Source organism: Bolinopsis microptera, chromosome 13 (genome assembly GCF_026151205.1).
Source record: "Bolinopsis microptera isolate Bmic1 chromosome 13, MBARI_Bmic_1.0, whole genome shotgun sequence".
Classification (NCBI taxonomy): domain Eukaryota; kingdom Metazoa; phylum Ctenophora; class Tentaculata; order Lobata; family Bolinopsidae; genus Bolinopsis; species Bolinopsis microptera.
Window position 1 is genome coordinate 10577147 of NC_087084.1, and position 16076 is coordinate 10593222.

General features: G+C 40.0%; 2 protein-coding genes across 10 annotated transcripts in view; both read left to right on the top strand.

Annotated features, from left to right (window-relative positions):
* The first annotated feature begins 648 nt into the window (after positions 1-648).
* Positions 649-11169, top strand: LOC134825579 (uncharacterized). 9 transcript variants are annotated; one of them, XM_063837815.1, is made up of 18 exons: positions 649-827; positions 1023-1224; positions 1353-1552; positions 1755-1914; positions 2064-2188; positions 2348-2464; positions 2610-2793; positions 3379-3523; positions 3862-4011; positions 4172-4313; positions 5136-5417; positions 5662-5839; positions 5947-6091; positions 6271-6448; positions 6639-6778; positions 7037-7139; positions 7319-7495; positions 7659-11169. In XM_063837815.1, the coding sequence occupies exons 1-17, from the start codon at positions 686-688 to the stop codon at positions 7468-7470; spliced, it is 2745 nt and encodes a 914-aa protein (XP_063693885.1). In that variant the 5' UTR covers positions 649-685; the 3' UTR covers positions 7471-7495; positions 7659-11169. The 9 variants fall into 9 exon arrangements, with proteins under 9 accessions (XP_063693885.1, XP_063693881.1, XP_063693883.1 ...); XM_063837811.1 differs by having other exon boundaries at positions 7319-7456; positions 7659-9844; XM_063837813.1 differs by having other exon boundaries at positions 6283-6448; positions 7319-7456; positions 7659-9637.
* A 1831-nt stretch (positions 11170-13000) lies between these two features.
* The window catches only part of LOC134824883 (uncharacterized), a 63197-nt gene continuing 60121 nt past the window's right edge, over positions 13001-16076 (top strand). The window contains exon 1 of the mRNA XM_063836864.1: positions 13001-13188. The gene's annotated coding sequence lies outside the window, so the exon portion shown is untranslated. The remainder of the gene's footprint in view (positions 13189-16076) is intronic.

Below are 16076 nucleotides of genomic sequence, written 5' to 3' on the forward strand. Positions count from 1 at the left end.
CACTTGCCTCTTGTCCGATATATTTGGCTGTTACCCACTTTACTTTACTGTTATCATCAGTTTTCCAGTACCAATCTTGATAAAGGTCTCTTTCCAACTTCTCGTTTCTTGCATCAGAGCAGTAAGACTGACAGACACATTTGATGGGGCAAATTATATGGACCAGACACCTTGACGTCAAAGAAAGTGTGCTCAAATGCAGACTGTAGTCCATGAGCAGATATCGATTAATATAAGGGGATTTTTTCAATTGACAACCTTGTGTCAATACCACTTGAGGTCCATGCTCTATTGTTGGCAGTGTGTAGCAGCCCTAGGAGTATCTTTATGTACGACTTTCGGCAAGGCTAATACTATAGGAGTAGGCAAGAAGCTTGGGTTTTAGTGCTATTGTGATCAATTCTGTTGCTGATCATTGATCAAACTTAAGCGCACTCTCAAAACTGCTTGCCAGGGAAACTAGGACAGGAGTCATCCGCAGGTTGAGAACTTTTAAGGCATCCCCCGAAAGGCCCAGGTAGATCTCTGAGGCCTGAGCTATTGTGGACTCACATTTTGAAGATGTGAAAGACGAATATATACATTTTTTGAGCTCAAAGCAAAAATTTGACTTTCCTTGTGCATACTCAGTCCTATCTTGATAGGCAACAAGTCCTCAATTGAGAACTGCAGAAAATATCAAACTATGCACAAGATAGCTAGATCGATTTCTTGCAATAGGCAGGCCACGCGAGCACTGGCTGGAAACAAGATGTACCCAACGCCTCCCCAGCACTACCATGGTGGCTACAGCAGTGGGATGAACCACATGGTTAACCAGTTCAGTGGTAAGTTAATTTTTTCAATTCTAATTACTAGAGTTTTAAGTTAATTTGTCATTACCAGGTTTTTATTTTAACTTGGTATTACTGTTTTTATTTTTTGCACAAATAGTGATTTCTGATTCGTGACTTATTGTTGAATTTATTGTCCTAGATCAAATTATCTCAGTTTTGCTCTGTATGACTGATGTTTCCTTTCAGAGATGAACATGTCTACTCGCAGTGGTGGCCGAGGACGTGGCCCTAGTGTTCCCAGGTATCCTGGAGTTCGCATGTACCGGGACGATTACAGGAGAGATCGTCCAGACGACCGCAGATCTAACCGTTACAATAATGACGATGAGGGTGGTGATAATTACGGAGGCAACAGTTACGGCGGTGGAAATGATTATTATAACAGCGGGTATGTAAGACAATATATTTCGTGTGGTGTTTCTTTTCCGTTTTATACCGAGATTATAAATAAGTATTAAGAACAAACATCTTGTCTCAGCATTATATAATATCAAAATTGTAATAAATTATTCTCAGACCCAGAGGTGGATACAACGGAGGTGGTGGTGGAGGTGGAGGAGGTAGAGGAAGAGGAGGTATGTACCAGAACATGCCCCAACATGGCGGGGGACGAGGGGGTTACTACCCACGCAACAAGTTCCAACCACCAAATATGGGGGGAGCTGGCGGCGAATTCTCTCCCTACCAAGGAAATATGAGACGTGGTAATAGTCGAGGTATTGTCCCTTTTTACAGTTATTGTTTTTCTGATGTATAATGGGGTTATCTTTAGTTTTAGTATGTAGATCTGACGGGAAGGTATCTGGTGTGAAATTAAGTGGTTAAAAAATCGGGGGAAGGAGGATAAATATTCTGTCGAATGTCGATAGAAGGGTTGGTTTGGGGAGCAAGTTTACTTTCATAACACAAACCTGTCAGGTGACTTCCAAGGAGGTAACGATTGGAGGGGCGGGTTCGGCGAGCAAGTTGAGCGAGACGATTTTTACCCTGACAGAGTATCTACCCACATTCTCAACAGCAGTGAGAGATACCAGAAGGATTGGAGTATCATGGCTCCCAGAGACGTCGCCATGGAGAAGTCAGTTCTTCTTATTGACTTAATTTATTTAAAATTGGTCATATTTAATTTACAGTTCTTAATTTCGATCATCATAGCTATGTAAATATAATAAAACGCCTAATATATATAAGCCCTAGCATTACTGTCGTTTCATAAATTTCTTTCAGCAAACTATTCAAGAAACAATTCGTACAAGTAGAGATTAACTTTGATAACTGGAAGAACATCCCGGTTGAAACCTCTGGAACTAACCTACCTGAACCAATCAGCACATTCAAGGATATTGGACTAGGTTAGTTAAATTAAGATTCAATTTAATCATATTTTTGTTTATAAAGTGTACAATGGTCTTAGATGGTGGTACAAATTGATTCCGAAAGACAGTTTTAATTTAGAGTATAATGGGTAAAACCCCTGGCCCTCCCTACTTTATAACATTAAACCCACTCAGGAGAGATCCTGGAGAACAATATTAAGTTAGCTGGAATTCTACAACCTACCCCTGTTCAGATGTACTCTACTAGCATCGTTAAGAACGGCCGAGATCTCATGGCTTGTGCCCAAACAGGTAATCTCTTTTGCACCTATATTTTACCATTTAGTATCGAATATTTACATTTAAACCGGGATGTGAATACTTGGTATACGGAGAACGAAACATAACCAAGATAAGATTAATTAAAATAATGTCTGACACCGGTCCACTCTAACAGGTTCCGGCAAGACAGCGGCGTTCCTGATTCCCATCCTGTCCAACCTGTTCGAGAACGGACCACCCCAGGAACTGAAGGACGGAACCAGCATGGCACACAGAGTGTCTCCTCTTGTTCTCATCCTCGCTCCCACCAGGGAACTTGCTAGTCAGATATTCGAGATGACGCAACACCTTTGCTACAGGTTTCATTCTTACTGTGACCTCTCTGTTTTAAGATTTACGGCATATGGTCCCTGTAACCCGTAGTTACGTAGCACACTAGATGACCCCCTAGTAGCCGTCCTACTCGCCGTATCTTCTACGTTTAGAGGTTTAATTACCGTGAAGTAGTGGTACCCCGCAACCAGCCTAAATATCTAATGCGTAACGTGATGTAACGTCATTTCACGTGCCTTAATATCTTCTGATTTAGTTTGTGATTGGACCATAATGAGTCACGTGATGCTAGGGCCCTCCTAAGGAATGTTGTCACGTATATTACCCTAATTATTACACGACTAGAGGCTTTAGAAGATATCTTATAATTGAGAACTTGTCTTGACGGTGATTTACAGTACATTATAATCATAAATTGTATAGCATGAGTTATTATAACCATGTTAAATTGTACAGCATATTATCTTGAATGTGTGTGGCCGCGTGTAATGTAGTATTGTAGGGGGATCTATTACATCATATCATGCAAGTTTACATGTCACGTGTAATGTCACGTGGTGTGTGTTACTTGTCACGTGGTGTTACGTCATGTTATGTTGTGTTTATTACAGGTCCTGTGTGAGACCGTATGTAGTGTACGGAGGATCCAACATAGACAAGTGCATAGACCAGCTTTCTCTTGGAGTTGAGATTCTTGTAGCTACACCAGGGCGACTCATCGACCTGTTGAACAGAGGAGAAGTTAACTTATCTATGGTTAGTCCTTTATCTATTTGTGTCACTCTTACTTATAACTGAACTACAAATTATCTACAAATTAACTTGTGAATAGTACCACATAATGTGCTGACTAGTTAAATTAAACAAAGTTTAATATAACATAATAGTGTTATTTTATAGCTGTGACTATTTGACAAGTTAGAATGCTAACTTAACTCTGTTACAGACAATTTTGTAGTGCTAACTAATTAACAATGTAACAGATAGAGTAGTTATAAACAATGTTATAAACAATGTTATAAACAATGTTATAAACAAACTAATAAACATTGTTACAGGTGAAGTTATAAACAAACTAATAAACATTGTTACAGGTGAAATTCCTAGTACTCGATGAAGCTGACAGGATGTTGGACATGGGATTCGAGAAGGATATCAGAACTATAGTAACTGATTACAAAATGGGTATCGCTGGCAAGCGACAAACTCTCATGTTCAGTGCTACATTCCCCAAACCTATTCAGGTACGTTATACTCATTTTATACTGTACACAGAATACATAACCAGTATTCTACTTGTATTTCTGCTGCTAAAATATTTTCACCATGGGGTGTTAAGTCCATATTCATCGTAGTCCGATAGTTTAACTGCATCTAAATACAACTTAACTCCTTGTATTTCAGCTGCTAGCTAAGGAGTTTATGGACGACTACATCTTCTTGACTGTAGGAAGGATAGGATCTACCAATGATATCATCACACAGAAACTTAACTATGTGAGACGAAATGACAAGATTCCTGAATTGCTTCGTGTACTTACAGAAGGTATTAATCTTCGCAAGCTTTCAGCTAGGTTAAACATACACGGGTGGGGTCAGTGCGGTGAATTATTTTGACATCGAAAATTTAAATGCCAATCAGTGCTAGTCATTGATTGTCGCTAAATTATTACGTGATTTATGTGTGTGAGTTGTGACGGCGGCTCATTATAATGACCTCATTCGAGAGAACATTCTTCATTATTTTTATGATCTGTTCTTATCTCTGTGGATTGAGGTGATTTTTACATCCATTTAAAAATGTATCGAGAGTATGTGGTCATGCGTGTATTACACGATATTTTGGAATGTTGTTGGTTTTCTTAAGAACAAAAAGTTTTTTAAACATTCAGCACACGTATAGTTCCGAAACACAATGAATAATGAACTGGGGGCCATCTTATGAACTTACATTTGAACGTTGGGACTCGGAGGATCTTTCGATAGAAATGATGTACTTACGTCTGAGTACTACTACACAAATTCTTTATCTTTACGGACCTCAAACGATTTAAATGGACTCTGTTTCTTAGAAAATCTCCTGATTCTCGATTGTTCGAGTAATAAAGGTCTTCTAGTTCTAGGAATCGCGCGTACAAAGTCTCACTTTTTAGCAATCACAATGTGAGTTTTGCGCGCGTAAAGCGCGCACTATCTTCCGGCAGTTGTAACGAGAAACAATTAAATCTGCAACCCGAGTCCTAATAATTTAACCCCGTAGGCCGTACAGCGAATCTGTAAGCCGGATACTCCACTGGCTTACTAACAGCTGTTTATATTTATCCCATTTAAAGCTTTTTAACCGTTACTGACTGTCTTCTCCCTTCAGAAACCAAAGACCGAATTCTCGTGTTCGTACGTACAAAGCACGATACCGAGAAGATTCAGGGAGTTCTTAAGGACGAAGGACACAGTGTTATCAGTATTCACGGTAACAAATCCCAGAGAATGCGTGAAAACGCCTTGAACCAGTTCAGGAACGGTGATAAGAACGTTTTGGTGGCAACCGAGGTTGCAGCTCGAGGTCTCGATATCCCCAACATCAGTCACGTGGTCAACTTTGACATGCCTGATACCATCGAGAACTATGTGCATAGGATCGGTCGTACAGGTAGGAATTCAGTTGGAATTATCTTATCTTGCACCTGTTAAAAGTTAAAAGAAACTTCCTGGGATACACCTTCAGTGCATACTGTAAACATAGTACTATTAAATATTACTGTTATCTGGGTACAGATACATGCACACCAAAAACAGAAACAAACCTGAGATTTAAATGTGTTAATTGGAGACTCCACGATAAGAGTCCCGTATTATGAATTATTAAAGTTTCCAACAAGTTTACTGTATTACAGGAAGGATGGGTAACCCAGGACGTGCCACCTCGTTCTTCTGCGAGAGTGACTGGCACATTGCCCCCGAACTAGCTGAGCTGCTGAAAGAGAGCAGCCAGGAAGTACCCCAGTTCCTCGCTAAGATGAAATACAACAACAGCACTGTATCAGGCGGCAGCGGTGGTGGACACAAGAAATCGTGAGTACTGCTTAAGAGGATTAATAGTGAAAGTGAAATTAGATAACAAGTGTAGTGATAATGAAAGTGAAAGTGAAACTAGGCACGTGCTAATGAGATTATTTCAGGTTCACTCAGGACAGGTTTGGAGGTCGGGACTACAGACGAGGCCCTCAGTTCAGTACCAATGTCAGATACTCTAACACAATGAAGCCTCCCGGCGGAGGAACTATCAGGAGTTACAGCACTAACCCTCCTAACTTCTACAACCAGGTTAGTTTACACTTTACAGTCATACCAGCTACACGTTCGTCCGTAAAATTTTACACCTTCGAATTATCGAAACTTTGACAAACTAATTTATTACTTATTTTGAACAAGCAAATATTAAAATACGACTAAAACACAATGTCAACTCTGCTATTGAACTTTCTAACTTTATGTTATTCCAGAACTCTCCGCAGATGCACCCATTTAACCACATGGGCTATGCGGCACAACCCTACATGCAGTCACCCAACTCTTACAACCCAACTGGTAACTACAACAACAGAGATAACAATGCTGTTGGTAACACTGGTAACCCTGGCAACAACAACCAGTCCGCTGCTGACAGACTTACTCCAGCTGGTAAGTTCAGCAGATTATTGAAAAAATCCCAGTATGAATTATTAGTGATTATTCAGTTGTGTTGCTAAATTTCTACGGGCCAATTATTACTTTACCTTCGCCTTTATGGGTTGTTAAATTTCATTCTTGCACGTACCGTAATTGCTATACAGAAATAAAGTCTTCGTTTTTTAACGCGAACTTCTCTCAGGAGGAAATGCAGCGTCCAGTGGTGGACAACAGGCACAACATGCCGGTAACCAAGGCAACCAACCCCTCCTTCCTCCTCCTCTGATCAACACTCAACAGGCTCAGCAACAACCCCAGAACTACCTGCCAGCTTTCAACCAGGTTATTACTTTAAAACTAACCGTCAAGTTCAGCTCATTAGATCCTGTACAATATTCTGTGACATTATTTGTTGGGTTCATTGGTGCTTGCCTCGCTTCAATTTGAGGCACATACACGCCCCAGGCCAGTGTAGACTGTAGGTGATGTTAACAGTATATGCCATGTTAACACGCCCTAGTGTAGGTGATGTTAACACGGCAGTGTAGGTGATGTTAACACGCCCCAGTGTAGGTGATGTTAACACTCCCCCTATCTCAGATGGGCGGAAGTGGAAATGAAGGTATTGCTGTGGACGGTCTGAACTCCAGTCCTGTTCCAAACCCTTCAACTCCTGCTCCAGCTCCATTCCCGCTTTATGCTAGTTAGTGCAATTTATTACTATCGGCTCTGAATGATAAAGTAACTATAGTAACTATTTATATTTTGTAACCACAGCAACTGTATTGTAACTGCTTAGTAACCACAGTAACTGTATTGTAACTGCTTAGTAACCACAGTAACCGTATTGTAACTGCTTAGTAACCACAGTAACTGTACCAGGTTCTAACGCTGCTGCCCTCTACAACTCCCAGTTCAACACCCCAGCCTCCTTCTCTCCTAGAAACTTCCAGGCTAATGCGGCCCAGTTTGGAGTTGGACAACAGGAGCTATCTGATAATCTAGCCAACCCTCAAGCTGGTAACATACCCTAAACACCCGACCATTGGACTGACAAACGTAAAACTGCAAACTCCTGACCAGTTTAAGCAATAGAAATTTTCAACTAAAATCTAAAATGATTATTTTTCAATTATGATTTAATCAGGCTTGATTGAACAATTATGTCCGTTTGAAATATGTAGGGAATCTTTACTTCAAGTCTGAAGATGTCCCATTCCAGCAGGTCTAGTCCGACCCTTTATAATGCAGGGTGTGACTAACCTACCGGCTGGCCTGACAAACATTCCTGGAATGGCAACATCCTGGGCAGCATGGACACAGGACACAGCGCAGTAAACGTATCCTAGTAACCACTACTGTCTCCTAGTAACCACCTACTGTCTCCTAGTTACGACAACTGTCTCCTAGTAACCACCTACTGTCTCCTAGTTACGACAACTGTCTCCTAGTAACCACCTACTGTCTCCTAATTACGACAACTGTCTCCTAGTAACCACCTACTGTCTCCTAATTACTGCTAAATGTCCTCCATCGTCAGGAAATCTGGGAAATGACTCCGTTGCCAGGATAAAATATCTTATTCTTGAAACTTTGCGGTTTTTGTTGGCTCGTTTTACTCTATATATTTTCTACAAGACTTAACGAACTATTGAATATTCTTCATCTAACATAACTACATGTATTTTGATGTTCCTTTAATGAAAAAAGGAACATATTTAAAGTTTAATAAAATGTTTTTTGCAAATGATTCCTGTGACTGAAACAAGGTTAAATTACCTTCACCTTATGAACGCTATATGAACACAAGCTTTCTTATGAACAGTTTATTAACAATTTAGAGCTTGATGTTTGAAGTTTTACAGCGCGAAGGGAGAGTGTGTTGTGTTGTTTTGCGTGTTTACACTAGAGTTTCTGCCTTTTTATACATGTTGTTATCATGTAGCTGCAGCGCAGCTCAAAGCGATCGTTTGACATGTCAGGCACTTTCACGCAGATAACATTGTAGTAGTTATAGGCGGGAACTCTAAAAGTAATGAACTTGTTGTGTCAAATTGCACGTTCCGGCCTGTGTTAGTTAATTATTGGTTAGTAACCGCTTAGCCCTGGTGCGTTCACCACGTATAGTAATAATATATTCTACTTACACCTTATTTAAACTATGTATATTTTATAAGTAACAATTTGAATTATTTCTCAATTCAACGAAATACGCTTCATCAACTTACATAGTGCATGTTTTGATTTTGTATTTTACAAGCGTAAGGACGAGACTATTCAGTAAAAATAGCGGGAACTGTAAGCGTGAGTTGTTTTTATTTGTTTGTTTGTCTAAGGAATAGTACCAAAGGAATGGTATCTAACCAGAGTTGATTAATGAAAGAGCACTACGTTAACGACACATATTTAAAGAATTTTCTATATCACCATAGTAACGGTACATGTACTATGGTAACTATATAACGATGTATCTAACAACTCGTGTATCGTTACTGTAACAACCAAACCATATCTATTAAAGTGTGATATGTTGCTAAAACAACCAAACCATATCTTTTAAAGTGAGATATGTTGCTATAACAACCAAACCATATCTTTTAAAGTGAGATATGTTGCCATAGCAACCAAACCATGTCTTTTGAAGTGAGATATGTTGCCGTAGCAACCAAGCCATATCTTTTAAAAGTGAGATATGATGTGCACGTGAGAGCATTAAAGCACGTGACTTTATATTTGAGATGGAAGCCTCGTAACGCGTGACATTTGTACCGCTCAAAGCTTTTAACGGAATGTGACGTTCTACTGTTAAACATAACTCTGTACATATTATTATTTTTGTAGCGGCCTGCTTTTACAGTTATTTATTGAGAAGATCGTTTCCATGGAAACTAATTGGTAATATTTGGTCGATTATTTGTTCAACTGTTTATATGAGTCCAGTAAAGGCGTTAAATCTTATACCTTATCGCTCACAGAAACCCTCGCGGACTATTTTAATTGTTATCTAGTCAGTCTATAGAATTATTTGAATTGTTTAACTGCAAAATGAAGGAGTTTTGTAATTCGCCGTGTGAACGTCTAATTGCATGTCACCGTGGCAAAGACAGTTTGTTATCATGGCAATAGTGTCTCTATAGCGTTAGTTTTGTATATGATCAGTTGAATGATAATCAATGTTGGGTTAAAGTAGATAACATTTCAGTCAGCAGGCCATGTTCCTTTGAAAAGTCCCGTGCCAAAACAGCTTAAACATTTACTAAGTTCCAACTTAGTCATTTCCAGTGAGTAACATTATCTAACTAGAATGTTACGATGAACATCTTTATGAAATGCTTCTAATGCTTCTGAGAAATAATGAACAGTATTTATTAACTTATCAGAATGAAATACCAGACGATTTTCAAGGCCAAATTTTGTTATTATTAATGACCCCTGCTGACTAAATGTAGTAATAAAACGAAGATTTTACTCTTAAATTATGAGAAGAATAGCCGGAGTGCTCCTTCATAAATTATGATCATGTTTTGTACGGTTATGTTATATGTTTGCCTGTTATCTGGCTATGTAACTTTATGCTATATTTTATCAGCCGATTAAGCATCCTCCGACGGGCCCAGGACTCTGCTTCCCAGTAGTCCTCTAGTAATAATTAGTTAATTAATTAGTTAACTTGGACTGCTGGTTTGTTGGAATGTTTGTGGTTTCTGGAGGGGGTGCGGCGTATTGTGCATATTGTATATGGTTGTATAGCTCAATGGGTAAATATGTACCTGCCTAGTGAAATGTGAGTAGGAATTACTCCCACCCGGCTCTCTGCTTACACCGCTTTGCTTATCTTTTCTTATCACATCAGCTCCAATGCAACAAGACCTACGTTTCTAATACACGCTAGTTTTACACCAAATATATCTTTTAAGGATGTTTCTTTATTTACTTCGAGGGATTTTTGGACAAACATTTTTCATGCTGCAAGCGGAGAGTTGGGAAAAAGGAGTAATATTTCTAGAAATTTCTCACCTGAAGAGTAGAAACTAATGTTTATTATTTTGGAGACAGTTGAATTGATTAAATGAAAAGCTTTGCCGACCTGTAGTGATGTTCCCTTCTACACCACAACAACCCCTTTTTACCATGACAATGTCTTGTTACTACCACCCTGTTACCATGACAATACCCTATCCTTTAGTTGCACCCCCTTATCATAACAGAGCCCCCCCCCCCCCCCCCCCCCCCCCCCCCCCGTTACCGTAACAACACAACTGTTACACTGACGACCCACCCTATTACCACATCAAACATCGCTACAGAGTCCTCTGAGAGGTTAAATGGTCTCAAATATTGTCGAGTTAAATAAAACAGCCGATACTGACTCAGATACGAGTCACAGGGTAACTACCGTTATCATGTAGATACCAACCTGCTGCCAGTTACTCGAGGTAACTTTGTGAATGATGGTTGCTTTTGTAAAATTGAGGTACGTGTGCTCCGATCCAGAATTGGTAACTAGTCGTTACCACAGTACTTCATGTTAAAACGAGAGTTGTTAAGAGGTTTTCGATTTGAAGAGTTTATAAAACGCGTTATCGCTTTTAAAACAGTTCACACAGATAAATATATTGTTGGCGTCGTTCTGTGTCCTGATTGGTTGATTTCACTGCCAGGAACGGCAGACTAAGATTGATTCATCTTGTATTGCAGTGTTTTGTCATAATGAGGATAGTTTGAATTGTTAACATAGTGTTTCACTTTTCCCAATCAACGCGCCAAACAAGAAAGCATCAAAATTCAACGATTTTGTAGGTTTATAACCTACCATGTACCAAGACGCTAGTTGGATTCTTCGGCGGTCTCAATATTCGGAACAAATATTTTACGAGTATCACTGATCACCCGTTAAACAATTTTCTCTCCGGGTAAAAATTCAGAAACTTTGTATTTTTGTTGTAACATGGCCTGCCAATCCCAATGTGCATTTTTCGAGCTTGTCTCATTATCAATTATACGTGAAAGGGGGGGGGGGGGGGTCCAATGGCATAAATGGAGAATTGCCCAAGAGTTTTTCCATTTCCTCCTATTTTCCATGTTCTCCATATTATACTTATAGGAAAAGTCGCTACTAAATCGCTCGCCCAAGTTTTAAGAAAATTCTTGTGAAAAGGCCCTTTGGGTATGAATGATGAAATTGGGCTCTTACTAAATCGCTCGCCCAAAAATTTCACGTGACTTCGGTTTTTTTGGTTTTGCAGCCGTACAAAACGGTTTTACATAAACCCTAATCCCAACCCTAACCATAACCCCGAAGCTATCCATAATCTTAATCACAACCATAACCCTAACCCGAGCCCTTAATCATTAATAATCGAATTCACGTTTTACTAGCCTGTCACGTGACCAAAACGGTTTTTTGCCCGTAACTCTCCAGGGAAGCATTTTAACCCTACGTCATGGGGGGTGATTCGGAATCAGCGTCCAAAAATACACCGATCTTAACCATTTTCATGCCTAAAGGGCCTTTTCACAAGAATTTTCTTAAAATTTGGGCGAGCGATTTAGTAGGAGCGGGAAGCGGGAGCACTACCTTCAGAGGTACGTATCATTTAGGAGACGCGCAAAAGTCAAAAGTTGTCACTGTTGGCATGGTTTGGGCGAGCGAATTAGTTGTATCACGTTGCGACCCCCACGGTCGTTTCACTATGGTGAAACGACCAGGGGGATACAGGGGGAGCCGCGCACTTCGTGCGCGGCGGGTCATACAACGTATGACAACGTATGACAACGAATTAGTAAAAGCCGTCCTCGGCGCGCGTCCTGGTAGGTTATAAACCGACAAAAGTAGCATAGTTCGGTTAACTTTGACAAATGTTACTTGACCATTGTTAATGGTCTGGCCCGGCGCGCGCTACTTCGTAGCACTTGCCATCGTAGCACTTGCCTTCGTAGCACTGTTGATAAGAAAGTTGACGGATGTTACTCGTCTAAATTTCTTCGAAGTAGCGCGCGCCGCTTTCTTCTCGAAATGTTGACCCGATTGCAAGTGCTACGAAGTAGTGCGCGCCGGGCCAGATCATTAACAATGGTCAAGGTAAACTAAACGTTTTGTACGCACCTTATGTTTGATACTTTGATGCCATATCATTAAAAAAATTACATAGGGACCCCAGTACAGGCTAAACGTTAACAAACATATAAATTTGGCGGAATGACAGGCTGAGCACCGCCCAGTAATAAAAAATTTGCAAATAATGATTAATCTTTACTAACGTGACTTACTTCAATTTACTTGGCGGCGCTCAGCCCGTCATTCCGCCGAATCTCTATATGGGGTCCCCATGTAAACTTTAACACGTTCTCTAAATGGCGTTTAGCGATTTTTGTAGCGCGATTGCCTATTTGACAAGTTTGCTCCCTGAACAAAACAAAGCAAATAAAATAAATCACAGAAAGGTAAGTAAAATGTTAAAGTAGCGTATGTGAGTTGACGTCAATCGTGACGCGCGTTATTGAAAAAAATGACAAAGTTACATTGAAGAGGAAATTCGCGTTGGATAAATTTGAAGCAAAAGTGATTGTCGCCCGGTTGGTTGGATATATAGAAGAAACAAGATTTGCGTTTGCTTTGTACAATTTCTGGGAACTCGCGTATATATTATTTAGAAATATATACGAGTGCAATCAACGTTTCCGAGAATCAACATATCGTGGGATGACATACTCAGAACAGTACATGAGATTCGTCCTACCACAGCGAATTGGTGAGTGTCCACTTTCATTTGCTACACTTCTATTTACTGCCAGCTACCTGGTTACTACCCGGATGTCTGTTCCCATCAGTAGAAAACTGCTGGTCGAAAGTTCGGTAGAATCTTGAAAATTGGATTAGTTTCAATTCCCCATATTTTATGCAGTTTAGGCGTATTTCATATCATAGAGATGCATGATCATCATGGACATTGGACACCTCAAACCTTTACAAAATCTCCGTATTTATAGAATAAAGTAAACCTATTTCTGCAACGTCTGGCAGGTACTTCAGGGCTGGTTCAGGGCTGGTTCAACTAATGTATACATATTCACGCTAAATCTGCACAACATGCACATTACATGTACGTGTTGTGTGAGGACTGTACAGTGCAAACTATTGTTAACACTCAACCAGCAGTTCCGGCCTCGCCTGGCCGTCAAATTAACTTGTTTTGAAACCGTGTTCACAAATACCTTGTTTACAGATGTATTTGAAACCTATAATACCTGGTAACAATTGAAAATGAGAACAGTTGAAATTGTCCCCGAACCCCATTAGCAGGTATGCACGGTACGTGGTGTTGAGCAGCTGGTATCCGTACGTGATAATATCACTCTCAGTCAGATAGTTGTAGCTCTTGTTATTATTGTGGTAGATCAGATGCTGTTTCTTTGTTTCGCGCGATAATTCCACCGTCATAGTTATCATTCGTGTTCTTTAATTGTTGTAGTTGTTACTCGTGATGGAGTGTGCTTCTTGGGATTGATTGTTGTAGTTTGAATTTGAACTTCTACCTGGAAAAAACACTTTGACAATTTGTAGAAATTGTGTTGATTGGATTTTAATTATTTTACCACATTTGATGGGAATTTGTCAGTTTCTTATTTCAGTTCAGAGGCTGATCAACTTTGTAGCAAATGTTAGTGCTCTCCTTGTTTTTGAACATTTTCCCGTCGTCAGTTATTAACCAATGTTTTGTAAAGAAATAGTAGAGCTCTGCTCTCAAATCCAGATACTTCTCGAACATCTTTCCAGCACGGAGTAAGGCTTCCTTATTAGGGGCTAATCAGGAATAGACTAGAAGAAGTTAGAAATTCTAGAACTTATGGAGTTGTGATGTGGAACTCTGATGTTAGGCTTCAGCCTTCAAGTATGGTGTTTTCTTCTCCATTGCCAGTAAATGACCACAATTTATTGATCATATCGTAGAGGCTTATTTCATCTTGAAGGCATTATGGCCAAGAATCGAGTTGGTGAAATAGATAACATTATCAGTTCGTTGGAAGTAACACTTCCCACATAAATGCTTATACTGGATGATGTATCTTTTAGCAGGGACACGAGCTTTCTTTCCACTTATTTACAGGTTTATGATGATTATGAATTTCAAATCTTTACTACATCAATATAATGCCAGGTTGTATTAGAAAATAGAGGTAAAGAATCATTACAAGAAAAAGGGTCATCATATGTAAAAATTCTTAGGGGGCGCCAAATCGTCGTTTGAATGTGGGACAATTTCGAAAAACTTAACTAAAGTACTATCAAAAAGTGCACGTTTTGATCTAGATACACACTTTTTTAGAGATGTTACCGGCGTATCCTCTAAAATCACCTAATTTGTTCAATTTTAGGGAGGGGCACCAAAAGGGGGTGGGGGGGGGGGGGGGGGGGGGGGGGGGGCGCCAACAGGCACCGTTACGCCACTGATAGTACCACATGATTTGGGAAGGTTCAAAGTTGTCAAGTCAAATTTAAGGCGAGTTATTTACAGTCCCCAAAAATTGGGGGCTTTTTTGGACACCCTCTTTTTGGCTCTACATATAGCGTGAAACATGTGTGATTGATGAGGTGTGATATTGGTGGTGTGATGAGGTGTGATAATGGTGGGGTAATGAGGTGTGATATTGGTGGGGTAATGAGGTGTGATATTGGTGTTCTGATGAGGTGTTATATTGGTGGTGTGATGAGGTGTGATATTGGTGGTGTGATGAGGTGTGATATGGGTGGTGTGATGAGGTGTGATATTGGTGGTGTAATGAGGTGTGATATTGGTGTTCTGATGAGGTGTTATATTGGTGGTGTGATGAGGTGTGATATTGGTGGTGTGATGAGGTGTGATATGGGTGGTGTGATGAGGTGTGATATTGGTGGTGTAATGAGGTGTGATATTGGTGTTCTGATGAGGTGTGATATTGGTGGGGTAATGAGGTGTGATATTGGTGGTGTGATGAGGTGTGATATTGGTGGTGTGGTGAGGTGTGATATTGGTGGTGTGGTGAGGTGTGATATTGGTGGTGTGGTGAGGTGTGATATTGGTGGTGTGATGAGGTGTGATATAGGTGGTGTGGTGAGGTGTGATATTGGTGGTGTGGTGAGGTGTGATATTGGTGGTGTGGTGAGGTGTGATATTGGTGGTGTGATGAGGTGTGATATGGGTGGTGTGATGAGGTGTGATATAGGTGGTGTGATGAGGTAAAATAACGGTATAAAGAGGACGAGTGTAGGTTGCATTCCTCCGTGCATTGTCTCCCACTTGGTGTAGGTGTTACAATAGGTCACAGCTCTGATGTTGTCTGTGACATGGAGATAGTTTGTTTGAATTTATAGTGTGCTGTTTATATTAAAGTGGTCAAATAGTGTTCAAATAGTGGTAAAATAGCGGTAAAATAACGGTAAAATAGCTGTAAAATAACGGTAAAATAGCGGTAAAATAGCTGTAAAATAACGGTAAAATAGCTGTAAAATAACGGTAAAATAGCTGTAAAATAACGGTTAAATAGGCTATCTAACAAAAATCTAATAAAAAAGTCTGTATGTGGTCTGATCGGCAAGCTGACGGGATCACGTTTGTCACAGTTCCATTTTTTCTGAGAATAGAGCTCTTGGAATAGAGCT